This window comes from Notolabrus celidotus, chromosome 13, assembly GCF_009762535.1.
Source record: "Notolabrus celidotus isolate fNotCel1 chromosome 13, fNotCel1.pri, whole genome shotgun sequence".
NCBI classification, from domain to species: Eukaryota; Metazoa; Chordata; class Actinopteri; order Labriformes; family Labridae; genus Notolabrus; species Notolabrus celidotus.
Genome location: NC_048284.1, coordinates 8037381 through 8065337, shown reverse-complemented (window position 1 = coordinate 8065337; position 27957 = coordinate 8037381). Strand labels below are relative to the sequence as shown.

Here is a 27957-nt window from a genome sequence, read left to right as displayed (position 1 = left end):
CTCAAAAATTTGACTTTAATCTCAGAATTCTAAAAATTTGGACTTTAATCTGAGAATTCTCAAAATTCGGACTTTAATCTCAAAATTCGGACTTTAATCTCAGAACTCGGATTTTAATCTCAGAATTCGGACTTTTCTCAGAATTCTCAAAATTCGGACTTTAATCTCAGAATTCGGACTTTTTCTTTAGAATTCTGACTTAAATCTCAGAATAATATATATATATATTTTTAATTGGACTTTAATTGTGTTATCCTTATTCTCTTCCGTACTGAAACAACTCAACCTAAAAGCCTTACATCTTTTTGTAAAGCCATTCCTACTAGATTTCTACTTTTCATACTGTACGTCAGGCACACTGTAGTGTAAACGTCCGTTGGTACAATAAAGTTTTTTTGAAGTGACGTCATTCTCCGCAGAGACAGCTGATGTGCCGAGTCTTCCGCTCCTCTCCCAAACTGCTCCTGAATACATGTTGACGAACATACAGTTAGAGACGGTTTTGTAAATTCATAAATACACAGTCGACATGTGTCAGAGGGACAGAATCCCGCTGCTGGGGGCCTTCTTCCAGGCTCTGCTCGTCGTGGCGTTGGGTTTCACGGACATGGAGCCGGGGCCTGGTGCAGGTGTATCCACGCAGCCGAACGGAGATCGCTTCAAAATCGAGGGCAGAGCAATAGTCCCTGGGATTAAAACACAGGACTGGGTCTCCATGGCCCGGGTCTTGGTGGAAGGGGAAGAATACGTTGGATTTTTAAGGTGAGAAACAACCAAAAGTGATAACCGCTAGCTAGCTTGTTAGCGAGGCTTGATAGCATTAGCATACTGGGCCAGTTTGCCTGTCTGTAGCATACGGCAGCTGCTGTCGGCAGATGGGAGCTCCGAACTGTCCTAACTCATTTACAGCTTAGACGTTTCGGATGCGACTCATTCCAAGTGGGGCAAACACATGGCTTTATATGATTCAATCCCTCTCACTGTACCCGGTTTACTGGTAATTTGATTATGGGCTCTAGTGTCCGGCCTTTGGTGTCGTAGTATCTGTTTCCAAAACAAACCCCGGCAGCAATAAGAGTATCAGTGATCAGTCAGGGACCAGGGTAACACTCAGGCAGAGAGCACAACAAAGAAAGGGCTGTCAGAAGCGACATGATCACATTTACTCTCTATTTTTAATACAGTAATTCAAGGGGTCTGATTTGGATGTGTCTTTAGATACACTGACACATTTAAATCCGGTGGTGTTGTATAATCCCAAGGCCTACTGTGAAATACTGATGTAAATCATCCATGATGATGGGCGATTTTTTAAAAAGCTACATTGATTGACTGCATTCTTATTTAATGTGAAGATACAGTTGAAGATGGTGCGTTAATCTTGTACAGTAGATCTGCAAGATACAAGAAAATATGCTAAAGGAGAGTGATAAATAGATGCTAAAGACTATATTTGCTAGAACTCATAGTTGTTAAATTTATATACTGTACGTCATGCTCTACACAATACCTGTGTTTGCAACATGCTGCTCCCAAATTCAAAATAAATCCATAAAGCTATTTTTGTAAACCCTAAGTTAGCTCCAGTTCATCTGAGGTCAGCTGATTGCTATCTTTGACCTTATCTGACTCCTTTAGGACAGGGGTTCACATCTTTTCAGGCCGCGACCCCCAAAATGTAGTGTGCCAAAGACTTGTAACCCCCACTGTACCTGGAAGAGGTTCAATGTTGCCTCATACTTCAAAATGAGTTTACCTACATGCACATGTGTGCTGCTGTGAATTGACCAGCTCTTACTGATCCTTTTGTTAATGAACTGTTAGCTAACCCTACCTCTGACTTTAGGAGTCATCTGGCAACAAAGAAAGGCAAAAAACTAATGCATTTTACTTATTTGCAGGGTTTTATTTAAAATGTAACTACCATTTTTGTCTATATTTTTACACTAATGGGTAAAATAAGCAAATTTGGATTGCTTAAACAAAAATTAAAAATCAGGAAGACAAATTGTGACCCCCATTTGTTGTCCCGTGGCCTCCCGGGGGGGTCCCAACCCACACTTTGGGAACCCCTGCTTTTGAATAGTGTTAAAGCATGGCCATCACACCTGGGTGTCCATCCAGTTGTTGAAATCAATGCATGTTGAGTGAGAAAGCAAAAGGTTATTTTATTTTATTTTATTAATTGCAATGAGTTCAGACTTTCACAGTGTTTATTGCAAATGCTTTTATCATTATAATGAAATTTATTTATGTGCACAGTTGTGTTGTTTTGTACTAGTGTCTGTTATAATATTGAGTCAGTCAGGGCACATTTCACTGTTAAATGCCATTCAATGCAGCATTTCTGCAAACTGAAGCTTTCAAATGAGTTACACTATATATTTTTTGGCCATAATCCTCAATGTTAATATTTTCCAACTTGTTTCGACTGAGAAAAAATACATATATTGTTTTCTAACAAATGTCTGAGCAGTTAAGTTTCACTAGTAGTCAAAACAACCTAATAATGGACCTACAACACAAGGTCAGACTCACAATAGATGACAATAGTTATTGAAAGCCTGTATCTATCAATACTGTTGATGGGTTGATGTCATTGTTCTATTCTACCTGAAAATGTCACCACAGCTAAGTCAACACGACTTTCTCCCTGACCGCAATAAACCACTCTCAAGTGCAGTTCTCATTTCTTCTCTACTTACAGAACCGATGGAAGCTTTGCCGTGAATGACGTCCCCTCAGGATCCTACGTTGTGGAAATCGTCAGCCCTAACTATAGATTCGAAGCAGTACGTGTTGACATCACATCCAAGGGTAAAATGAGGTAAGGCCAACGAGAACTAGAAGGAAAAAAAAAACAATAACACAGCAAGTTCCCTTTTGATTGAGCCAGCCTTGTGTGTTTTCAGCATGCCATTTGAAGGCAATTTCCCCCCTCAAAGTAATCTTGTGTCATTTCACAGGGCCCGTCTGGTGAACTTCATCAAGACTTCAGAAGTGATTCGTCAGCCGTACCCCCTGCAAATCAGAGCAAGTGGCCCTCACAGCTACTTCATGAAGAGAGAAACCTGGGGCTGGACGGACTTCCTGATGAACCCAATGGTAACAGAGAGAAAGTTGATGTTGTTCTTGTGAGGCTTAATGTGTGTGATTAATAATCTGAGGAGGAAAGAAACAAAATCCAGAAGGGTCAGATGTGTTTGGATTGTTTTTAGTAAAAGTTGAGTCACCAGCCTCACCTTGAGCTTATTTCTTTATTATTAGACAGTTTCCATGTGGTGTGCAGGACTCTGGAGGAAGAGCTAACCCAATATTTGCATGTCTGAGTCTGCTATCAAAAGCTGCTTAGCTGTCAAACCAGCTGCAGTTACACGCTGCATTTTTGAGGGTTGGTCAAATATGTCTTTACCACAGAAGTCATGAAGAAATTTGATCTAATTCTTTGTAGACTTTGTAGCAGAATCTAGACCATTTTATATAAGCTGAATCCAAGCGTGAAAGACATCTCGGTGCTTTTACCTTCCTCCACCCAATGAAGCAAAAGGCATTTCCTCTGTAACAGACCCAGGATCTGTTAAGGCAAGCTACAGGTCCTGACAGTGCTAAACTATCTACCATACCACTTTGCCCCTAATGGCCCACACACCCTGATCGTGGAACTAACCGCTCACATCCTATCCCTTTACTAGGGTGTGAAGTGTGACTGGGCCAGAGTCCCACCCCCACTTGGTTGTGCTGTATGCTCTACCTCCCCTTACTCTCTTATTCTCATGAGGGGAAAGGAAGGGAGAGGTAGAGAGGTGTCAAAAAGAGGACAGGGAAGTCAGAGCCAGGGCAAGAGGTCTGTTTGAGTTGGAGCTCAACCTCCTTGAGTTAGGCTGTATGCTCTACCTTCCCCAACTCCCTTATTTTCATGAGAAAGGAGAAGAAAGGAAAATGAGATGGCAGGAGAAGAGTCTTGGTAGAAAAACACAGGAAAGGCAGAGCCAGGGCAAGAAACCTGTTTGGGTTAGAGCTCACCCCCCTTGAGTTAAGCTGTACGATCTACCTCCCCCTACTTTCTTATTCTCATGAGGGAAGGGGATAGTCTGTAGAGAGATATCAAAAAGAGGACAGGGAAGGTAGAGCCAAGGCAAGAAGCCTGTTTGGGTTAGAGCTCACCCTTCTTGGGCTAGGCTGTACGCTCTACCTCCCTCTACTCTGTTATACTCATAAGGGGAGAGGAGAGTCTGTAGAGCAGTGCCAAAAAGAGGACAGAGAAGTCGGAGCCAGGGCAAGAAGCCTGTTTGGGTTAGAGCTCACCCTTCCTGGGCTAGGCTGTACGCTCTACCTCCCTCTACTCTCTTATACTCATAAGGGGAGAGGAGAGTCTGTAGAGCAGTGGCAAAAAGAGGACAGAGAAGTCAGAGCCAGGGCAAGAAGCCTGTTTGGGTTAGAGCTCAACCCCCTCTATTTAGGCTATACGCTCTACCTTCCCCTACTCTCTTATTCTCATGAGGGGAGAGGAGAGTCTGTAGAGAGAAATCAAAAAGAGGACAGGACAGGGAAGGGAAGGCGAAGCCAAGGCAAGAAGCCTGTTTGGGTTAGAGCTCAACCCCCTCGAGTTAGGCTGTACGCTCTACCTCCCCTTACTCTCTTATTTTTCAGAGGGGAGAGAGGAGAGAGAAAACAGAGCGATGTTGAAAAAAGAACAGGAAAGGCAGCACCATGGCAGGAAGCCTGTTGATACTACAGCTCACCTCTGCTGGGTTAAACTGCACACTCTGCCTCCCTCAGACTCTCCTCCCCCTGTTTAAGATGTTGAGTCAGCATTTACAATATGGCGCCTGCCTCAGTAGAGAGGTGTCAGAAAGAGGACAGGAAATGCAGAGTCATGGCAGGAAGCCTGTTTGAGCCAGAGCTCTGGATGTTGTGTTTTTAGATCTGTGTCTTAATCACTGGTCTGTGTTCCTCCTGCAGGTTATGATGATGGTTCTGCCCCTGCTGATCATTGTTCTGCTACCCAAGGTGGTCAACACCAACGACCCAGAAATGCGGAAGGTAAGAAATCATCCTTATCTCCAATATATAGTCAGATAATGATTGATTGGGGCATATTGGATGGTGTCTCTTTGTAGTTCTAGCCTTTCTTTTTTGTGTGTTGAGGTGAAAGCAGCTTCATCATAGGCTGTTAAAATCAGAATACAGTCCATCCACTGCCTTCAAACCTCAATTTCTCTCTCTCCTCATGTCTCTTCTTTCTTCTTTCCAGGAAATGGAACAGTCAATGAACATGCTGAACCCCAACCCCGAGCTTCCAGACGTCTCCGAGCTCATGACCAAGCTCTTCTCCGGCTCCAAGGGCTCCAGCAAGGCAAGCAGCAGCAGCAAAGGCACCAGGCCAGCTGTAAAGAGGAGGTAGTACTGTACACGTCTCCTCAATCTGCCTGAAGAAGCTCGAGTTATGCCATAAAAAGCAAGATTTTTAAGTGTCATTTTTTTCCCCCTCTGGGTCTATTGTACAGTTTTCTTTATTGATAGATGTTTTGAGCACATCTTGATTTCTTATATGCTGGTGGAAACTAAGAAAACATGAGATGTTTTTCATACTGCACTGATAGAAATTTCCCTGCAAAGACAGTTCCCCTTAATTTCTCTCTATTCTTCCTTCTTCATGTGGCTCTTCTTACTCATCAACCTTTTCTGTGCTAACCCTCTGCCGTGCATTTTTTTCCACTGCTGCTAATTCCACTACCTGAAAGAGAACATATATTCAGAGACTTCCTTGGTTCTTTTTGGATATCAGTAATATGACTGTGAATAAAGATTAATTGAATTTTAAGACTGATAAATTCTTATTTAAAAAAAGCTTAGATAAATAAAATCCAATGCTATATAACAACTGTGTTTTTTTATTTCAGATCCTCTTTATGTTTGAGAATGAACACATAGCCTTGTCATTTTATGGTTTATTGTGTGGCTGTGTGTAACATACTGTACATGATGTGCCTAAGGTGTATAAATTAACATGGTGATCAAGGGCAGTTCAAAGGATGAAAGAGCTGTGTGCTTTCTTTCGATATAACTAGATTGTAACTGGCTTAATTTTAATAAAGCGGACAATCAAGTCCATATAAAAGTCTTAATAAACTGTGTTTGTGATAAATGTCCTCAGTTACTGTACAGCAGTACGATTCTTGAAGGAGCAACCCCAACTAAACATCTTTTTTCTGGGGTTTTCTGGAGCCATAGCCACGTCACACGTCGCCATCAGAGCCGGCTGTTCTCACGACTTCAGATTGCGCTAGCACGAACTTTCCCTCACAACAACAAAGATGGCGGACAACAACAGCTTGTCTCCTCGGCCGACCACTGCTTTGCCTTGGAATCCATTAGTCTTCTTTTGTCGCTGCAGAACAATCCGTGACGTCATCCATCTTTTTTCTGGAGCGCTGTTTTGAGGCTAATCGTCGACTGCAGCCATATTGCTTCTGTCGAGCGATTGTGACGTAAAGAGGCGGGCTTTGAGCCTCCTAGCCAACAGCTACAGTGTTCCCACCTGTCAATCAAGTCAGCTGTGTCTCTCATTGGAAGACTCATAATCTCAATATCTTCGAAATTGCCGCATTAGAAAAAAAGTTCTCCCCCCTACAGTGTGTGCTGTTTGAGAAATGATCTATCCAGACTACACTTGCTTTTTGTACCAGGCTGTAGACATGTTTATTTCTGCTGTGAAGATCTGCTTTTTTGAATTGGTGTGTATGTGGTTTCTGGTACTTCTGGAGCCAGCCTCAAGCGGATCCTCGATGAACTGCAGTTTTTAGCACTTCTGCATTGGACTCACATTTTTAGTCAGGAGGTTGCTGCTTGGTTTTTGATCATGGCAACCCCGCCTCTCACCCCTGACGTAAGCAGTTCGCAGTTCTACACCAGCAAAGAGTTGAAGCCGCTCTGGAACCAGTTTTCCCGTCCGGGAGCCGGTTAACTCTCAGTCGAAATACGAAAAAACGGTTCTCAATTGAGCGCCGGCCCTGAAACTGCCTCAGTCGAAAAGGGGTATCTGGCTATTGTCTTACCTGTTGACACATCAACTCACTGCTGGTATTATTTGTCCTTGATGTCAAGAAGACGTCCTTAGAGTGCTCTGCATGAGTCATAAAAGATTGATCTCCATGATAACAGAGCAAACTCCAGCTGCTGGTGAAGGCTATGTTTTTACGCTTCAGTCCTCAAAAAGGAGGATCAAAGAATATTTGAAGGCATGGTGTCAAAACCTCTGACGTTGCCCCTCGACCGATCTTATTGGTTTTAAGAAGATTAAAGATCCATCAAATCAGAGAAGCTGAAAAGGTGCATTTGGCTTTTATTGCCTCCAGCTGATGTCTCCCCATGGAGGCTGTGTGCAGACACTATCCTGATCTGCCTGAGGATGTTGCAAACAAGTATTATTAAGCGCCTGTGAGGAGTTTTTAGCTGGTTATGATAAAGACTGAAATGAATGTTTCTGCCTCCATATGACCTACAAAAGAAACAAGACTATCACTGATGACTTGCTATTTCTATACTCTAGTTTTTAATGTCTGTACAATAAATGCTGCAGGAATCAGACAAGATGATTTACAGCACACTGGAGAAGCAGCTTTTTTATATTTTCCATAACAAAGTTTCTCAGTGAGAGTTCGTTTTGACTGTTGAATATCACAGGACAGAATTTTTTTATTTTTTATTTTACTTTTTTAAGTTATATTTGTGGGCTTTTACACCTTTATTTGGAGAGAACAGGACAGTGGATAGTTGAGGAAACTGGGAGAGAGCAGCGGAATGGTATGTGGGAAGAGGGCTGCAGGCTGAAATTGAGCCCTGGCTGCCTGCTTTATGGGCGAGCAACTTAACCATTAGGCCAAGCCCTAATGGGTTTTGTGCTTAAAAACACTACTTTTGTGGAGCCGGTGGCCTAGCAGTCTAAGCGCGCCCAGAGGCCATAGTCCTCACCGCAGAGGTCACCAGTTCAACTCCCGGCCACAACCATTTGCTGCATGTCTTCTCCCACTCTCTACTCCCCACAGTTCCTGTCTCTCTTCAGCTGACCTATCCTTAAAGGCAAAAAAGCCCAAAAATACAACTTTTGAAAAAAATAAACCCATTACCTCAACATGTACTGTACTACATAGGAAAAAACATCAGGTGTACAGCGTTGTCAATGGCGGCACCAAAAGTGACCAACCAGAAACTCCTCACAGGGACTGAAATGACTGCGAACATGCGTGTTGAAAATACAAACTGACATCAGATGTAATGTCCATACTTATTTTTTTCCCTCAACTGTTAAACATGTTGCATCTGATCACTGGTAAACTTGTAAACTTTGTAAAGGTGTGCTTTCTTGGCCACACCTCCCTAACACAACATATTTTGATCTCAAAGGATGTTTAGATTCTGGTAAAATGAAAGTCACATTTATTAAAAGTTTGCTAAAATTAACTTATTTTCTTCCTTTTTTTGGATAAAAAACATGTGTGTGTGGGTGGCTTTTACACCTTCAGTATAGAGAGGAGAGGACTGGATAGAGCAGGAAACCAAAAGAGAGTGGGGGAATGACATGTGACAGGGGGCTGCAGCCTGGAGTCAAACCCTGGCTGCTCACTATATAGGCACGCCACTTAATCATTAGGTACAAATCTGAGCCCAAAATTAACATTTTAACATAATACACCTTCTCATATACGGTAAGACATAAAATGATGAGAAATTGTAAGCAGTCCCAGACCAAAAAGTGTTGGTAACACTGCTTGAAACAAGTTTTCTCACCGCCAGCAAATGTCATTATAAGATTAAAATTCCCAAAAAAAGTGAAGGAAATATTTTCAGGTATGCCACCTTAACTGGATTTACCCCAAAGCTCTTTCATTATATGATAAAAGCTATAAAAAAAAAGGTCATGTATTGATACTTTAAAGGGATAGTCCGAATTTTTAAAGAGGAGTGGTACGAGTTTCATATCAACAGGGGATGCTGGTCAGCTCAGATTTTTGCTGTTGAGAAACTGACTGGTGAACCTCTTGAAAACACACTTGCATCAGAGTGTCGTGATGCAGAAATGTTAACACAGACCGGGGGGACCTCTGATCACCTCAGGGATGTCTTTTCCACACTTAGCAACAGTCATGCTTTCTCATACATGTGGTGTTGATTTTATTTCTCAGATATCAGAGCAGCTAATCATTTGAAACATTCTTAAAGAAGACTTTACAAACACAAATCAGGTTGGAGTCAGACTGGATGTTGAAAATGTTCATGTCGAGTTTGTATTTGAAGTTCATTATCAGTACACTCAGTAGACTCACCTTCACAGAACTGCACAGACCAACAATGAGCACAGATTCACTCACAAAGCACTTTTGGCCTCTGAGCAGGACAGAAGGCACAGAGTTTAGAGAGTTAACATCCGACGTTACATCATTCAAAGACAGAGAAGTGCAATAATTTACAACAGCAGCACTCGTCCATCAGAGACAAGTTGCTTCAAATACCATGTGTCCAAGTTTGTTTTTTTAAGAGTTATATGACAGGAAGAGGTGTGAGCCATTAATAATCAATGTTATGTGAAACTAATGCAACTGAAATGTACTGATTAGCCCTTGAACACAACATCAACTTTGATTTGCAAAAGCCAACAAAAGAGAAAACATTCAATCAACACTGATATACACAAAGCAATCTACATTTACAATTCGTGATGTGTCAAATCCAACATTTTCAGTGAAAACTGGTATTTTATACTCTAAATTACTTTGAACTGTGCAAGCCTAAGATAAGTCCTTTATATACAGTGCATGTGAAGAGTAGAATAAAGAAGAATATTTGAGGTTTGAAGGACAGGTCCAGAGTTTTTACCCACATGATTTTACAGTTTATACATGAATTCATCGTTCTTCTCCTCTCCATTCACCCTGAAAAGTTCTTTATATCATGACTCCAGTGTCAGACTGAGTGCTCTTAGTTATCGATTCAAATTTTCACAGCGTATCAAACAGCATGCACACTAAAGGATGTGAAATATAAGAAATGTACTGGCATGAGGTTGTTAGTCCAACACCCATGTCATTGCTGCATCCCTGTTCCTGTTTTAAAGGCATGCACTCAGGGTGTAATTGATTACCCAGGTTCCCCATTGCCTTGTGTTTACTCAAAATACAACATGGAGATAGGAAGGAAAAGCAAACACAGTGCTTTATTGCATCTGTGTCGAAGATAACAGAATGGACAGAGTTAATGAACAGGAAAATCATCAAAGGGACTTTTATCTCTGAAAGAGTACAATATGTACGATTCATTTAATAAAGTTAAAGCTCCTGTGAGGAATGTTGAGCCGCTTATGAAACAGACTGTTATTAATACTGATGTCCCTTTTATGACTTTGAAACACAAACAAGACAATCAGCGACAAGATGGATGAACTATATATTGTATTTTTCTAAACCTGAAACAGCTGCTGCTGGGTAGGTTTCACTGAGATGTGACGAGGTGATCGATAGCACACTGACGAAAACAAACTTTTTTATGTTTCCATGTCAAAGATTCTCAAAGCCAGATAAATTTGACTGTGGAAATTAGCAGGAAGAGATTTTTTGTGGAAAGAAAGTACTTATACATGTACAAGACAAAGTCAAATAGGCAATACCACTTTGTCCACAGGGGGCGCCAAAACTGACACAAATTAAATGTTCTGTACAGAGGCTCTAAGTGTAGATCACTTTGTAGAAATCTTTTCTTTCAACTTTGGTGTATATTTATTCTATATTTCTTAAAAGTTGAGCATCAATAGACAAACCATAGGGACACAGATTTAATAGTTAAGTTGCACACCCATATAGTGGGCGGCCAGGGTAAGATTCCAGCCTACGGCCCCTTTTCTGCATGTCATCCCCAACTCTCTCCCCCTTTCCTGACCTATCCACTGTCCTGTCCTCTATAAATAAAGATATAAAAGCCCCAAAAATATAACTTAGAAAATAAAAAAAAACATACCTTAGACTGTGTAAAAACTAGATCTAGTCTGGTTATGTCACTCACTGGTTTCTGAAGAGGAGTTTAAAGCCAATTAAAGGTGGGCGCCATATTGGAAATGCTCACTCAACCTAACTTTCAGTCAACCTAGACACAATTCAGAAGGTGGAGCTGAAGTGGGCCATAAGCCTCCCAGCAAACAGTTACATTGAACCCGCCTCTATGTCAACTCAAACCCTAACCATGCAAATACATGCAAAACGGACAGTTGTTAAAAAATAATAAAAAAAATTCAACCCCTGTATAGTGTGTATGAATAAAGAAATGTGCTACTCAGATCAGAACCATTTTGCAGCCAGGCTGTAATGTTTCTTTGAAAATGGGCACTTTAAAATGGCTGTTAAATTGGATTTCCTGTGGTTTTGCAGCCAGCCTCGAGTGGAAACTTGAGGTACTGCAATTGAAAGTTTTAAACTAGACATTAGACCTCAAATGACTTCCAAACTAGTTGTGATAACACAAAATGGAATTACGAGTCCATGATTTAAACTGGGGTTAAAGGTGGAGTGGAAAAGTAACAAATAAAGCATACCTATGTTTGAGTGGTGAGGGACCCTCGAGTTATTTTTTACATCAGAGTACTGTAAACTGCAGATTTTGTTCTCAGTCGTGACACTGGAGTCATGTTATAGTGAGAAGAGAACCCTCTACAGCCAGTCTAGAGAGAGGGAATGATTACAGCTGTGATTAACTCTTTCAATGTACATATTGACAAGTGAGAGGTGGCGTACGAGTGAAGTGCGCCTCTGATTTAGCATGAAGTTCCTGTAACACTGTTAGGCTCATGATGAAGAGTTCCAAAATGGATACAGCAGAACCACACATTGTCTCTTTTATTCCACACATGTTTAAACCTGCCACATTGGCTACATTACCCACAATGCAACTCATTGCACTCATTTACTGATGTAGCCAGAGATTCTGATGTGTCATGCTAGTAGCTGCTGATATAGCCTCAAACTGCCTCCTGCAGAGATGAGCAGTGGCTGTCATTGGTCAAGCAAGCTAAGTTCTCTCAAACACCACACTCCCAAATGTTTTGTCAGGTTCAGACTTGTAGTCTTTTACCTTAAGTGATGCTGACTCTAGTGATATCACATGAGGCAGTTTATCAGACGTGGCCTGGACGCCTTCTGTAGCCAGACACAGAGTAGCTAGCACTCCACAAGACATGTGAATTACTTATATGATGTTTAAAGTCACAGTTTTCCTTTGTAAGGATATTCTTTGACCAATGTAGGAATCTTCAGCCACTTTTGTGATATTTATTTTCTGTAGGTATCATTCAGAGCAGCAGCTAAGTGCTTCATTAGCTAATTTTCCACCAACATGTACTTTCACAGCAAAATCACATGCAGCACTTCATGCTGAATACCACTTACTACAGAATGTATATCAAGAAAATCTGCCTGTGACAAAAAAATTGATTAGCCTAAACGCTCTTGCGTCGCTAATCAAGTCATTTTATTGTTGACATTTTGGTTTTGTCCGCACCAGTACAGCTTGTCGTCACCTCTCCTCCTCCTCCTCCACTGGCAGAGCAGCAGCATGCGGAAGGTCTTCTGGAAGGTCTTGTTGCAGAGGGCGTAGCACATGGGGTTGATCGTGCTGTTGACGTAGCACAGCCAGTAGCCCAGGTGCCACAGAGACATGGGGATACACTCGGTACAGAAGGTGGAGATGAGCACCATGATGTTGTACGGCGTCCATGTGAGGATGAAGGCCAGGAGGATGGCGCTGAGAGTCTGGGCTGCTTTCTTCTCCTTGATCAACACGTTCCTCTTCCTCTTGGTGATCTGGTTCTTCAGGGTGGGGTCCATGGGTTTGGAGGTGGTGGAGGAGGCAGGGGAGGCGTTTTTTTGTGGGTTGCTCTGTTTCAGTTGGGCAGGGTGAGGGTGTGGCAGTTACAGGTTTGCCATTTTTACCTTTTGAGCCAGGTTTGAACTTATAGGAAATGTGCTTTTTGCTGTTCTTTTTTTGAGGAGTTGAAAAATACTGATCTTCTGTGTAATCAGTCACCTGCCCATTCTTATTACTCTGTCCACTAGCTTGATCTTTGAAAGATCCCTGTGGGGTTTCTATTGACACGTGCTGCTCCTCCTCATCAGAAGAGGTGTAGCTGTTAAAGGAGGTGATCTGATCTGCTTTCACCCACCCCTCATCAGATCTAGTTGTAGTTTTAGTGACATTACTTTGGTTAGATGAGGACCAGGAGGCCTGACTCCGCTCCTTTCTCTCTCTGTTGAAATGAAAGCATGAATGAATGATTGTTTTCTGTGGTTTTATCCCCTCTGGAACATTTTCTGTGGCCAGTCCTTGCAGCTCTGCCAGATCTTTGGTCCGTTTCTGCGTCTCCTTGTAGATCCGACAGTAAAGGATTGTCATGACAGAGACAGGGATGTAGAAAGCAGCAATGGCAGTCCCAAATGTGATCACCGGCTCTGTTAGAAACTGGATCTGGCACTGGTCAGGGGGCACTTTTCTCTCTCCAACAAAGTACTGCCAGCAGAGGATTGGTGGCGCCCAGAGGACGAACGACACGAGCCAGGCCAGGCCGATCATGATGGCGGCTCTCTTAGGAGTCCTTTTGGCCCTGTATGTCAGCGGCCTTGTGATGGAGAAGTACCTGTCAAAGCTAATGACGAGTAAGTTCATAACTGAAGCATTGCTGGCTACATAATCCACGGCCAGCCAGAGGTCACATGCCAGGTTTCCCAAAGACCAGTAACCCATCAGGATGTATGTGGTGTATAAGTTCATGGACAGCACTCCTATGATGAGGTCAGCGAAGGCCAAACTGAGCAGGTAGTAGTTGTTTACAGTCTTCAGCTGGCTATTGACTTTGAAGGACAGCAACACCAGAACGTTACCAACAATGGTTATCAAGCTGACAATGGCTGACACTGTAGCGATGGCTATAACCTCCCAAAGGCTGTGGGGAGCAGCCTGGAAATGGGTCGTGTTGGCAAAAGTGCTGTTTGGGAGATCTACATCCATGATGCTGAGATATTTGTGTTACTGTTATCAGGTCAAAGAGAAGCGTCCTTTTGCTGCTCCATTAAGAGATTCCTGAAATAAATGGAAAAATATTCATTAGAAACAGTTGCACAATATTAATTACATGACACAATACTGAAATATAATTTATTTTATAAGGGGTCGCAGAACATGAATTCAAATACACTAATGTTGGCACTGGAGTATACTATAGTAGTATTAAAACCTTTTATTTTTAAATACCCTTATGTACAATAAGTTAGCATGTTTGGAAACTTCATTAGGAGTCAAAATTGAACTATATAGTAGAGCAAGAAAGTATAGAATTGCCTTGACTGAATTACCTATCATTTTTATTAAATTATTGTTTTTTTTAAAAGAAAGATAAATTAATTACATCTGAACTTATATAGGACACATTTTGACAAACCTCAAAAATATATTAGACACAAAATATAGGAGAAAGTGAAAACATGAATATTTTTTTCAAATGTTTTGATTTTTATCCATTAATTAACTCGTGTTTTTTTTTTTTATATATGCTGTGTTGAATTAAATCAGCTAAATTTAAATGTATTTATTCATTTGCACATAGGCCTACTAGTATTCCTTGAGGGATACAGCCTCTAATATTGCAGTATGTTAAGATAAGATAAGATAAGATAAGATAAGATATTACTTTATTGATCTGATCAAGAATAGGTTCCAATTAGTAAAATAAAATAAGTAAAAATGAAAATAGATAAATAAAGATAGAATAAGATAGAATACAATTTAGATACATACAATGTTACAAATGGAATTTAGATGAATACAGATGTTACAAATGGATTAAATAGAAGTAATTACAGGCAGTATTAAAAATGTTTCACTAGTGACACGTTGACATGGTGTGATTATGGTTGGTAATGACAGATTAAGCAATATAATCAATAAATATAGGTATATAATATCACTGTAAGTTGTAGTAAACAATAATAATGTAATATAACATAATATAATATCACAAAAAAATTTTAAATGTTAAAAATTAACTAAAATATAAATTAAATATACATTTAGAAAAGTGGCATTTTTTATTCCGGTCATAGGAAATTGACAACCATGTTTTTTTTTTTATGCAAATGAGGCTCGGAACCATCAAATGCTATTTTCTCGTCGGACCATTTTAATGTAACACTCATTACAAACTCGCATGTGTGTCAGGCTAAACTGTCCCGTCACAGTTGACAGCAATGGAAGACAGACCGAGCAGAGGCAGGGGAGGCAGCTGGAGAAGAGGCGGCCGGGGTGGGAACGACGGCGACAGTCATGGCGGTGAACACCGGGGAAGAGGGAGAGGAGGCCAGCACCGCGGCCGGGGAAGGAGAGATCACTACCGCGGTCGTGGACGCGGGGGGAGTGCCCATGCAGCGGAGTTCCATCACCGGGTGAGAGAGCATGGGAGCTGGGGTCTGTTGGCGGTCCCCTGAGTCCCGCTCTACCACCAAACCCCGTTCAAAAAAGAGTGACTTTATATCTGACTCATCAAGTTTGCACTTTAAAATCTGTGATGATGACATGCACCTGCCCCGTTTTAAACACCTTTACTCGGCCATACTTTTATTAAATTTAGCTTAACCCTTAGCCACTTCAGACCAAAATACTACATACAAGGCTTGTGTGAAAACTTTTGCATTTAGTTTATTTTCATTAATTATTATTATAATTTAGCTATAATGACCTGCTCTCCCTGCACCATCTGCAAAGTCTTTATTATGGAGCATCAGTTTTGCTCAATGCAAAAAGCCCCAGCAGCCTTATGCAGAAGCCAAGAGACAAACTTCCCCTCACCTCTCTACTGCACACAAGCTTAATGCATATAATGAGATTGAGTCAGGGTGTGAAGATTCACACTTGGGGCAGAATTAAGTGTTTTTCATTTAACACCTTGCAACATAAACACTTGAAATGTAAGTACACATCCTCATGGTATGATCTGTGCCTTGGGTTTGACTCAAGAGACTTCAGCTTGCTTCATTGTACTGTCATTTGATGCTCCTGCCATGGTAACTAAAGAATTAGAGGGAAAACAATAGGGGATCTGTGATTGCAATCATACAAATCTCCTTCAGTACATAGGGGCTCGTTGATTGCAATCATAAAAGTCTCCTTCGGTGCATCCATAGCTACCATGGGGGTTGTTGATGATTATGTTGCGTGTTCGACTTTTAACGGTGTATCAAAAAAACTGAGCAAAAGAAGCAGACTTTTTCCTCATGTGACTCCACTTAAATCACTTTCCCATGACAACTCTGTTGAAGGTTTGTGCAGCTGTATGACGGACGAGGGAGTAAATAAAGTGTGACTCAGACAAATTAATGAGGACATGCAGTGGGGGGAACTCTTTTGTTAGACTTAGCTACCAATCATGAGGCATGGCTGCATGTTAATGACTATGTACGCCATCAAGTCCAAAAATATCATGTTCTCCTAAAACAGAAAAAGAAATGGGAGCTGTGAAGTCTTTTAGATTAGATCTTCAACCAAGCATATAAGAAATTGTGTGGGTTGCCTTCTGAGGATGCAAAAAGGTACTGCAGTAGATAATGTGTGTTGTGCTGAAGTTATGCAATTAATGCTAGTTTTTATTATCAAGTATTTGTCCAATCTATGAAATGTGTATCTCATTTTACTTAGTTTTAAATACCATTTTGATATAACTTGTACATTTTCAATCAAGATGGAAAGAAAAGTAGGATTTAAAAGACGAAGCACAGTATATCCTCACACTGAACACACATCACTATCATCTCTCTCTTATTCCCCTCTATCCCTCTTTCCAACCCCAACTCAGTCTCAGCAGATGGCTGTCTAACATGAGTCTGGTCCTGCTCAAGGTTTCTGCCTGTTAAAGGAAGTTTGTCCTTGCCATTGCAACTTGCTAAATGCTGCAAAGTGCTCTGCTCATGGTGGATTAAGATGAGATCAAGACTGAGTCCTGTCTGTAAGATGGGACTGGATCGTATCCTGTCTTGATGTTGGGTCTTTGTTAATAATTTAGTCTAGACCTTCTTTGTTTGTAAAAAAGCGTCTTCAGATAACGTTTATTGTGATTTGGCACTATACAAATAAGGATTGATTGATTGAAAGCTGTTGGAACATTTGTACACATAGATCAAAAAATGAATTAACTAGCACTATGCAATCCCTTTTCTCCTCTAGGATCGAGATGAAGGGGACGACTTCCAGGATGAGGCAGACCGGGCGGAGGTTTTCTCCAGGAGGAAACTGGAGTCAAACTGGGACAGATATGCTGAGTCAGAGAGGAAGGAGCCTGAAGATGACATGCCTACTCAGAGAGGAACAGACTACCACGTCCTGCTTGAGTCAGCAGGTAAGATCTGGCCAGTGAGGCCTTGGTGAAGTTTGATTTTGCCCACCACATCCGTTGTTCCCCCCCGAGACATATGAGCTTCCAGAGACATTAGAATAATCCTAAAATGCTGTGTGTACTTGGATTTGATTTTAAGGACATATGAATCAGTGAAGGATTTTTTTGGACTCCTTCAGTCAGTTTCTGGGGTTTTGGCTCAAGACAAAGAAACAAAGCCAAATTTCATCCTAAGCTTAAAGGACAAATTCTCAGTCCAGTTCCCACGTTTCTGTTTGCTGCTCCAACGTTGACTTACTCATAAATGTCGATTCATTACTAATAATGATTTAATCATGAAAAATAACTTATTCTCATGGCACTCTTTGCTATTCATCTCTCTATCGCACTTAGAGAAAGAGAAATATTTGTTGTCTTGTGTGCCTTTCTTCAGCAGCTTCATCCTCCGGTCAGTATTTATTGTCCCCAGAGCTTCCAGCTATCTCAACCACATAATTATTCATATTCCATCGCCCCAAGGGAGAAGAGTTAAACAGCTCCGTGCTGCTTTATCTTCCCAGTGAAGGCTTATTCTTAGATATAATGTAGGACTGATAAATTGAGCTTCTGGCTTAAATTGGGTTTAAAAAGAAAGATGGCTCAACTAAATATTTATTTTCAATTGGACACAGCTGTTGACTTCCTGGAAATGTATTAAGGACGTTGTCAAAAGGAGAAATTTGTCCAAGTAAATGGGATGAAGTTAACTCTTATTATGCCGCATGAAAAGGTGAATATCATGCTAAAACTAGTAGGGTTGTCCAAAGGGTTGTCCAAAGTACGGCCCGGGGGCCAATTGCGGCCCAAGGTCCACTTATTTATGGCCCCAAGCTTCCATCTTAAAGTGTGTTATTTATAGCATTAATTAATAGCATTAGAAATTAATCACATTCTGAATCATTTGTACATTTGCAGTTTCTTTCAAGCGCACACACAAAACTAAAGTCAATCCAGAAACGTCTCAAAAAGCTTCACTTGGACTATAAAGCCAAAGCTCTGGGAATTCTGCAAGATGGCAATAAAGAAAATACACAAGAACTGTTAAAGTTGACAGGTCTTCAAATTAGTGATTTTATCATGATGTGAAAATGTTCTTGATGAACACTAAAAGTTCAGAAGACACAAAAGAAGACACAAGACAAAATCAAAATTATGAAATTGTGCAGAAAAGGCAAAATTTGGTGCATAAAAATTGTTCAGAACGCAGGAAAATAATTATTTAGTTCTTAAAATGTTGTCTGCTGGTCAGAAAAGTCTAAAAAAACAACATGAAAAAGAAGTGTGATGAAATCCAGATAGTGATCCTGCCATAGAAAAATAATGATACAATATTTTTCCCACATTGCCTGACCATTTTCCTCCTGTAGAAGATAAAGTTTGCTAATGTATACGTGGCTTGTGGAGAACTGAGAACTACCTAGTTACTGATTTATTGAGAACAAATGTAAAATAATTGTTATTTAATAGAGATTTCATCTATAACTTTTATGATTCCTAAGTCTCAGTAGGAGCCACTGGCTCTAAGGTATTCTGACATCACATGTGGCCCTCTTTGAAAAAAGTTTGGACACCCCTGGGTTACACCTTATTCATTTACCCAATGATTGGCCTCAAACTCTTCTATTACTCACAAATGAGAGCTGGTCATGTTTTGCCTTGCTAAATAATAATAATAATAATAATCTTTATTTATAGAGCACTTTTCCAAAACTATGTTACAAAGTGCTTTATAATGCCTCAAAGGACATGTGCAAAGACATTTGACATTTTAATAAAAATGAAAACTAGTTTGCATTCACAGGAACTCCCTCTGTGTTTCAACACCGTTACGTTCAGCTGAAGGTCTCCAGTTTGCAGGGTCACTTTTAAAACCGCAACACCGGGAGAGACGCATTCACGGTGGGCTCAGAGAAGACTACTGTTTACAAAGCTGCTAAATCACAGCTTCTTCTTTTGAAAAGTACACAAACATACAAAACAGATAGAACAAATAAAAATAAATTAAAGAAAGAGAAATCAAGTGAATCACAGATGTGTGTGATGTGGATGGACGGCGGGCGGAATAAAACACTAACTACGTCTGAGCTAAATTTAGACCCTGGGTCCACCGGTCGAAAAGCAAGTAGTTCAGCGGTAAAGTCCCTAGTTCCTGGGTAAAGTTTCTCTGGTTGAAAAACGACTACAAAGAACATTGTAAAAGACCACACAGTTAGTGCAAGTATCATTACTATTAAAAAAACATAAAATCATAAAACAAAAATAATAATAAATAAATAAAAACAACAAATGAAATAAAAAACTACACCTTAAAAAAACAAGTTCTTCAACCCTGTGCTAAATTAAATTAATCTGACTTTAATTAATCTGTTAAATCTCAACATCCACTCTCCTGCTCACAACGGACTGGCTTCCACTTTGTCAGTACCACATGCCTTATTTTTTAATAACAGTGTGAGAAATTAAACCTCATGCTTTTGTTCCTTTGTAACCATAATGAGACACTGTGACAACCCAGCACATAAAGGCTGCACAAGGTGTTGAAGAAGCAGATTGTTGTAACCACTAGCTGGCACTGGATGTTGGATCATTAGACTGGTAAGGAAGTACTAAGAGTGAGTTTTACAGCTTTGTTAGTTTCAGTCATGATACTGTAGATCCTAAATATCTCAAATAGTTTAATCCCAGTGTGCAGTCTGTCAGATTTCTAACACCTCACTCTTTAAACTGTTTTTCTCCTTGTGTGAAAGCAGAGAGTGCTAAATTCAGGACCTGAAACTGCTCTCTACTTCTGGGCTTTCATCGCACATTTGCTTCTTATTTTCCTGAACTTTGTTTATGTGATAAATTTCCTGGGAACGCTCACACTCAGGTTTGGCAGTGGTTTAGCATTCTTCTGTCCGTATGTTGCTGCCTTCTCTCTTGCACCTGAATGTCTCTGCCTCTGAGCGGGCACTTTTGATCCATCTTCTGACTTTCACTTGAATCTACTTTGTTACACAAACAGTTTGATGGTTTGTGGATCAAATAGAATTTGATGAGTCCTTTGATTTAATTTGTACAAAAACAAAATATTCTCCTTTTTAATTTTTAGGGAAAAGGGAAAAAAGGTACATCTTAACATCACAACTACTTGTTTTGCATATTCCTTGATATATTACTTTTTTATTTTTTTATTATCAATCAGTTTTTGTTCTTCTGTGGTGCCAAATCACAGCAAAAGTTAGTTCAGGAAACTGGTCAGAAAGCCAACATGAATCCACTGTGAGTAAGGCAACTCCCTTTTAACAGGCAGAAACCTCGAGCAGAACCAGACACACTGGTGAGCCGCCATCTGATTACACTGGATGAACAAAGACAGAAAGAGAGAGATGGGTAGAGATAAACACTAAACACTGGCTTCTCTTCTCTGGCCTGTCAGTTTCATATTTTATCACTTGTTTTTAAAACTTCTCACAGACTGGCACCGTTATACTTGTCTGAGTTGTTGCACAAACATGTTCCAGCCAGAGCGCTGAGGTCAACACACCAGATGCTTTTCGATGTCCCAAGATCCAGGCTACAAATCAGAGGTGACCGAGCTTTTGCAGTGGCTGCTCCCACGCTGTGGAACAGTCTACCCTTCAATAGAATAACTTCTCAGACCATTGAAAGTTTGAAACCATTGCTTACAACACATCTCTTTATGTTGGCTTCTAGTTGAGCCAGACAGTTCTGACATTTTATGTGCTCTTATTTATTGTGTCTTTATTTTTTTATATATACACTACCAGTCAAAAGTTTGGACACACCTTCTCATTCAATGGTTCTTATTAATTTTAATTATTTTCAACATTGTAGATTAATATTGAAGACATCAAAAATATAAGATGATATGATTTAGCCATAATCTGGATTACAACAGGAGTCAAACAGGGCTATCCATTGTGTACTAACCAAACCTCTGAACAACACAACTGATGGTCTCAAACACATTAAGAAGGGAAGTCATTCTACAAATGAACTCTTGACAAGGCTCATGTTAATTAGAAACCATTCCAGGAGACCACTTCATGAAGCAGACTGAAAGAATATCAAGCGTGTGCAAAGCTGTCATGACGGAAAAAGGGGGCTACTTTACAGAATCTAAAATATAAAACATATTCTGGTTTGTTTAACACGATTTTGTTCATTAAATAATTCCATATATGTTCTTTCATAGTTTTGATGTCTTCAGTATTAATCTACAATGTTGAAAATAATTGAAATAAAGAAAAAACATTGAATGAGAAGGTGTGTCCAAACTTTTGACTGGTAGTGTCTATATATAGAGAGAGCTGGGCGATATTAAAAAGGATGTTATCGCTACACATATCATTGAAAATCATTATTTCATTTAAATTTAAAGGCAGATTTTTGCCCCCTGGGTGAAATTTGAAGAAACCAGACAGCTTGTATCTGGCTGCAGTTCTCTGATAAGCTTCTGGAATCCATCATTTTGACAGTATTAACAGGAACCAGGTCTTTTGTGTAAGATGAGATTTTTGTGAAGTTTTAGTTTGTAGATTCTTATTTGCATAATTTGACTTCAATTTACAACAAAGAAATATCAAATTGTATTCTGTGCATTAGTTTAGTAGAGTATTGTTTTGAGTTCTGCACTCCCCTTTAAGTTTACCAAGAGTTACAGGCGGAGTGATAGTTTCACAGAGTTTTTATCAAACATTTGTTATATTTATATTGAGAAAAAATATATAAATATAATAATAATAACTGGTATTTATATAGCGCCTTTCAAATAACCCAAGGTCGCTTCACAGGGTCAGGTAGGGGATCTTGGGGGTAGGTGGGGACAACACTATTTAATGGGGAAAGGTCTTGAGGAAAAGGTGCGTTTTGACGCACCCAAGGTCGCTTCACAGGGTCAGGTAGGGGGTCATGGGGGTAGGTGGGGACAACACTATTTAATGGGGAAAGGTCTTGAGGAAAAGGTGCATTTTGATGCACCCAAGGTTGCTTCACAGGGTCAGGTAGGGGGTCTTGGGGGTAGGTGGGGACAACACTATTTAATGTTGAAAGGTCTTGAGGTAAAGGTGCGTTTTGATGCACCCAAGGTCGCATCACAGGGTCAGGTAGGGGGTCTTGGGGGTAAGTGGGGACAACACTATTTAATGGGGAAAGGTCTTGAGGAAAAGGTGCGTTTTGACGCACCCAAGGTTGCTTCACACGGTCAGGTAGGGGATCTTGGGGGTAGGTGGGGACAACACTATTTAATGGGGAAAGGTCTTGAGGAAAAGGTGCGTTTTGACGCACCCAAGGTCGCTTCACAGGGTCAGGTAGGGGGTCTTGGGGGTAGGTGGGGACAACACTATTTAATGGGGAAAGGTCTTGAGGAAAAGGTGCATTTTGATGCACCCAAGATTGCTTCACACGGTCAGGTAGGGGGTCTTTGGGGTAGGTGGGGACAACACTATTTAATGGGGAAAGGTCTTGAGGAAAAGGTGCGTTTTGACGCACCCAAGGTTGCTTCACAGGGTCAGCTAGGGGGTCTTGGGGGTAGGTGGGGACAACACTATTTAATGGGGAAAGGTCTTGAGGAAAAGGTGTGTTTTGACGCAACCAAGGTCGCTTCACAGGGTCAGGTAGGGGGTCTTGGGGGTAGGTGGGGACAACAATATTTGATGGGGAAAGGTCTTGAGGAAAAGGTGCGTTTTGACTGCTTAATTATCGCAATAATTATCGTTATGAAATTATTGCCCAGCCCTATATATATATTTATAGACTTGACTTTATGATACAAATTTCTGGCTACAAGGCTGAACATAATAGTAAAAATATGTGTAATATTAACAACAACAAGCACAGTAATGGTAATTTAGGTATAATCATGGGCCTCTATTTTATGATAATCTTGTCTTAAGGAATGCACGACACAGCCTGCTAGCATTAGATACATCCATCCTCATGTTTACAGCAGTGCAGTGCTGGTGCTAAAACAGTCTTCATGGTAAATTCTGCTCTGAACTGTAGAAGTCAGGTATTTCACTGGAGTCATTATGGCAGCGATGCTTGAACGTGTTGATGTAAAAATCTGGAGTCACTCAGTCGTCCCTTTCAGCCAGTCTCCTCCGCTCTCAGCATGACTGAGTGGATTTCATAACATACTGCTGCGGAGAGGAAAGCACTTCACTGTGTTGAGTTTGAAATTGTGGAGTTTGGTTTCATATCGTCAAGTGTTGGCTTATTTTAGTTTTCTATAAAAACAGGATGTGGTCTGAGTATTACATGCCATTATGCAGAGTGGGGTTACACCAACATGTGAACTTTGGATTAATTGATAAACTTCAGTCAGTGATTTTTTCCCTTTTTTAAAATGATATCAAACAAAAGAACTGGAAAGACTGTGAATGAAACATTTCTTTGAACATAATCATCATTTTTTAATCATCCATTTACATGTTTGTAATTTATTTCCTTAAATGACTTGAGATGTTTTCCAGATTTTCATTTTGGTTTCATGGCTCACACCTTCCCGGTTTTGGCTCAGTCTCTCAACTCTCTCGTGAATTTTATTTTCAGCTGCCACAGGAAGCAGTGAAAAGCTCCAACAACCCACTGTGAGGTTCTCATCCAATACTAAAGTTAGGCGACTATCTGGTGAACATGATGGAACATTTAGCAACTAAACAGGCTGATGATTCCCTCAGGAGTTGTAAATGGAGGGTGAACACTGGAAACACAATCATCAAGTGGCTGCTAACAACACTTGTTGCATTCTATTAGCTTGCATGGAAATAGTCAGCTTTTGCAGATATGTTCACCATGTCATATTTAGATGAAGATATTTCTCACAATTGATTCATATAGTGTTTGAACAGTAGGAGAAAATTCAATATCTGAATTCTGGCGTCCTCCTCTTGGTATGTTTGATGGTTTCTTTAATCCCCTATGACAGTAAATTGAATATTTTTGGATTTTGGACAGACCAATGACAGCTCAACCTTGGGCTTCAGTAAAACTGAATAGATAAAAAAATAGTTTAGAGACCGAATCACTTCATCAATTAATCAGTAAAATAACTGAGAGGTAGGTAAACTGTCTCTAAGTTGCCTCTAGATTTAAGAGTTATTTCTAAAACACACAAAATGACTCTTATATTCCACAATTTACACCCTTACAGAAAAAAAACAATGGTTATATTAAATATCTGAAAATAGAAAACCCTAAATATCTTTAAATGTTCTTTCAGTGCAATGTGTTTTTGTCTGATGATGGTGTATTTCTCTGAGAATGATGGACAGCTCCTACGTATTTTCAGAATAACCAACGGCTATGGAGAAACAGCCTCCAGCCAAGACAACTTTTTCTGTACCATGCATTATTTATAGTCCAATAAGCATCTTAAGAATCTACCGTTTGGATCAAAAGTGAAGCAGAATCTGCTTCTCCAGATATATTTGCAAAATAAATGCTGTCAATTCTTGGCTCATTACATCCCTTGGAGTAGAGCCTGTTCTTCTATTCCTGGTGAGTCTCAGTTTCACTGTAAATAGTAAGTTACACAGAGGCTTACTTCAGCAGTATGAGCCTGAGGAAGACACCACTTTTCATTTGATTCTGTTCAACTCAATTCAGTTTGATTTGTGTATTACATTTCATTAAAATGGAAACTTGATATGCTTTACAGAGGATATAGAATAGAGTATGGTTAAATGGAGCATGGTCCAATAATTTCTAAAGCGATCCTTGGAGTTGGGAAATCTAAACGCACAGCTTTAAGCAGATAGTTTGCTAAATTGTGAACTTAAAAAAAAATAAAAAATTTTATACTTCTTATTTAATAGTTTTCATAAAAAAAAAACAACAACAAAAAAACCCCAAAAAAGACAGAACAAAGACGTGGCAGCATGTCACCATTGGATGAGTTTGCTTATATATATATAAGACTATCTTCTTTAAATAAACAGCTCATTTTTAACTTATCCTTGAGTATAGGATTTGATACCCAATGCAGAAACACACTTTAAAGAAAATGTGCAAAGAAAAAGATCTACAATGCCGACAAGAATAAACAGAGAAAAAAAGAAGAAATAAAGTTTGAACTTCTGATGTAGAATGTAGTGTTAGCTACACTTGCTTGCAGATATCTGTTTATAGAGATGAACAAACTGTCATCTTGTTCTGCTGTGGCATTGAGCCATACAGAGGACATCAAAGCCTGCTGATTGGTCAATACTACTCAGACTACGTAAACAGAAACCAGAATTCCTCCTATGCTGAAAATCCAGACCCCTGAGTAGATTCTAAATGTATAATTATACTCGTTAGAGATTAATCAAATTTAATGTGCTATTAAATACTTCAGGGTTTAATTCTCAAGAGATGACAATGACAGTTTGTGTAGGACTTGTATTAAGAGGAAGTTGCAAAGCCCATTTCTCTTTGTATGGGTGTTTAAGCAGCTAACTGTGTGTACAGGTTCGCTGTTTTTTCTCTCATGCCATTAGAGAGCTGTAAAGTGTTGCAGCGGCCTGTCTCTCTCCCCTCCTGTTGTAGCGTAAATGCCAGAGGTTCTCTTGTGAGTTGTTTGACTCTCTGTGTTTTGCCCACATTGTCAGATTAGTCACGGCGTGCAGCAAGAGGCTGCCGTCCTCTAGAGGATACTTAATTGTCCGTGGGAGGCAAAGCTTTCGAGAGCCGTTTTTCTGGCCCAATTACGGTAGCCTTGAAATCAGGAATTCATCACAGACACCTCCCCGTTACACATGGTTAAAGATATTACTGAATACTTCTCATATCAGCGCTGCTTTCTGCACTGGAGGAGTTGAAGTGTTGGATTAATCTGTTTGTTTTGTTGGCAGGATTGGACAGGATGTACAGGTTAGATGTTGATATGTATTTTTAGATGGAAACGGCCCGGAGCAGTGAGTCTTATGAGATTAAAACTCCCCGAGCAGAGAGGTCGAGAGCGGAGCTCTACCTGCAGTGTGTTGGAGGCGTTAGACGTGAGAGAGATTAAGAGCTGATTTTACAACATTTTAATGAAATAGGTCCAATGTTTTTACCGTGCAGTACAGCACTGTGTCATTATCTAACTACAAGAGCATTTTCTGTAATGCAAAAGCTTAAATATAATGGTTAGGCTGCCATGCAATGTTGTTAGAGCTGATCCCATATGTACACCTTAAAACAAAACAGTATAAATATGTACCTGAGTGGGCGGGGATTGTTTTGTTTTTGAGATTAAAGGGCAGAAAGCTTAGAAGTTTAGTTAAAGCAAAACAGTCAAACTTCTGAGGTTCTGTAAGACGACTTATTTTATAACCCTTAAATCTGCTGATTATTTTGAACTATTGTTTATGCAATGTTTTGATAGGTCACGCTTTCAAAAATTCAAAAAATTGTAATTAGTGGTTTTCTTTTTTTTCTTTTTTACGTTTTCTTTTTTGGCTTTTTGCCTTTTATTTGATAGGACAGCTGAAGAGAGACAGGAAATGTGGGAAGTAGAGAGCGGGTAAAGAAATGCAGGAAATGGTTGTGGCCAGGAATCGAACCGGCGACCCCTGCGACGAGGACTGCAGCCTCTGTATGTGGGGCGCTTAGACTGCTAGGCCACCAGCTCCCCAATTAGCTGTTTTCTTAAGTGTCTAATTTCCTCGCCGTTCTTACGTGAAACTGTTTTCCGACTAACTAATTAATCTAAAGATGAGACAACACTGGGAAAACAGTCAAAACTGAGCAAATTTTTATTTTTAACAGCCAATCACAGGATTTCAGTCTTTGAACAGCTTTAAATTGGGTTGCAGACTATGACTAGCAATAGCAGAGCTAGCACCACCAGCCTTCAGCCCTCCTTGCAGGTTGATGTCTACATACTTGTGCAGGTAACAAATTACTCTGGTCTTGCTATATGCCAGTTTAATCAGACAGAGCCTACATACAACTTAATTTAACTTTTCAAGATTGTTTACATTGACTGTTTACATCCTGGTAGTAGAGCATTATAGCACCAGTAACTGTTAACCAGTGGTACAGCTAAGACAAGATTTAACCGACATTTTGGACCTACCGTAATAAAAATATTACTAATAACTTTAATCAACTTGTCCACTAGTGAGGGTGATGCCATTTAATTGGTTAGTCGACCAAACGCACATCCTCAATGGTAATCACAATATCCCAAGAGCCCAAAGTGAGATCTTTAAAGTGCTTTATATCATCCAATCAACAGTCTGCACTCCACCAAAAGACAAGAATTCCTTCTATGAAGCTTGAGCCATCAAAATGTGACATTTTGCTTGAAAATAAGTAAACCATTCAACTGTTGTACTAGTTAGCGAGTCACTTCTTATAAACGACTTCATGATATTTACGTCAAAAGTTGCCGCTCTGAAGATGAACTTTAGAGATGAAGGAATAAATCACATCTTCTGATGGCAGAATTTTGCTATGCAAATCTTTAACTATTCAGATATCATTTTGAACATTTTCCAACCAAACAGAATTTAATTTTATTGTTTTTC

At 40.0% G+C, this 27957-nt stretch overlaps 3 protein-coding genes across 4 annotated transcripts in view; 2 read left to right on the top strand and 1 right to left on the bottom strand.

The window, feature by feature from the left end:
- Positions 1-387: 387 nt before the first annotated feature.
- On the top strand, positions 388-6132 carry emc7 (ER membrane protein complex subunit 7). Its single transcript, XM_034699877.1, has 5 exons — positions 388-762; positions 2708-2827; positions 2967-3105; positions 4963-5043; positions 5255-6132. Exons 1-5 carry the CDS (start codon positions 530-532, stop codon positions 5402-5404), a joined length of 723 nt encoding a protein of 240 aa, XP_034555768.1. The 5' UTR covers positions 388-529; the 3' UTR covers positions 5405-6132.
- Positions 6133-9150: 3018 nt separating this feature from the next.
- chrm5b (cholinergic receptor, muscarinic 5b) lies at positions 9151-14074 on the bottom strand. Its single transcript, XM_034699061.1, is given in 2 exon segments — positions 9151-12908; positions 12910-14074. Coding segments are annotated over 2 exon segments (1542 nt in total). The 5' UTR covers positions 14047-14074; the 3' UTR covers positions 9151-12503.
- Positions 14075-15239: 1165 nt separating this feature from the next.
- aven (apoptosis, caspase activation inhibitor) overlaps positions 15240-27957 on the top strand; it is a 67376-nt gene continuing 54658 nt past the window's right edge. The window contains exons 1-2 of one of the 2 annotated variants that reach the window (XM_034699062.1): positions 15240-15476; positions 17251-17422. In XM_034699062.1, coding sequence (XP_034554953.1) covers positions 15282-15476; positions 17251-17422 — 367 coding nt within the window. In that variant the 5' untranslated portion in view covers positions 15240-15281. The remainder of the gene's footprint in view (positions 15477-17250; positions 17423-27957) is intronic. The other variant, XM_034699063.1, reaches the window with a different exon arrangement.

What these genes read in the sequence shown, in the direction of transcription:
- emc7 (XM_034699877.1), top strand. Translation starts at nt 530, where the DNA reads ATGTGTCAGAGGGACAGAATCCCGCTGCTGGGGGCCTTCTTCCAGGCT. An exon ending in ACATCCAAGGGTAAAATGAG is followed by an intron (nt 2,828 to 2,966) that starts GTAAGGCCAACG and finishes GTCATTTCACAG; the next exon opens with GGCCCGTCTGGTGAACTTCA. An exon ending in ACTTCCTGATGAACCCAATG is followed by an intron (nt 3,106 to 4,962) that starts GTAACAGAGAGA and finishes TTCCTCCTGCAG; the next exon opens with GTTATGATGATGGTTCTGCC.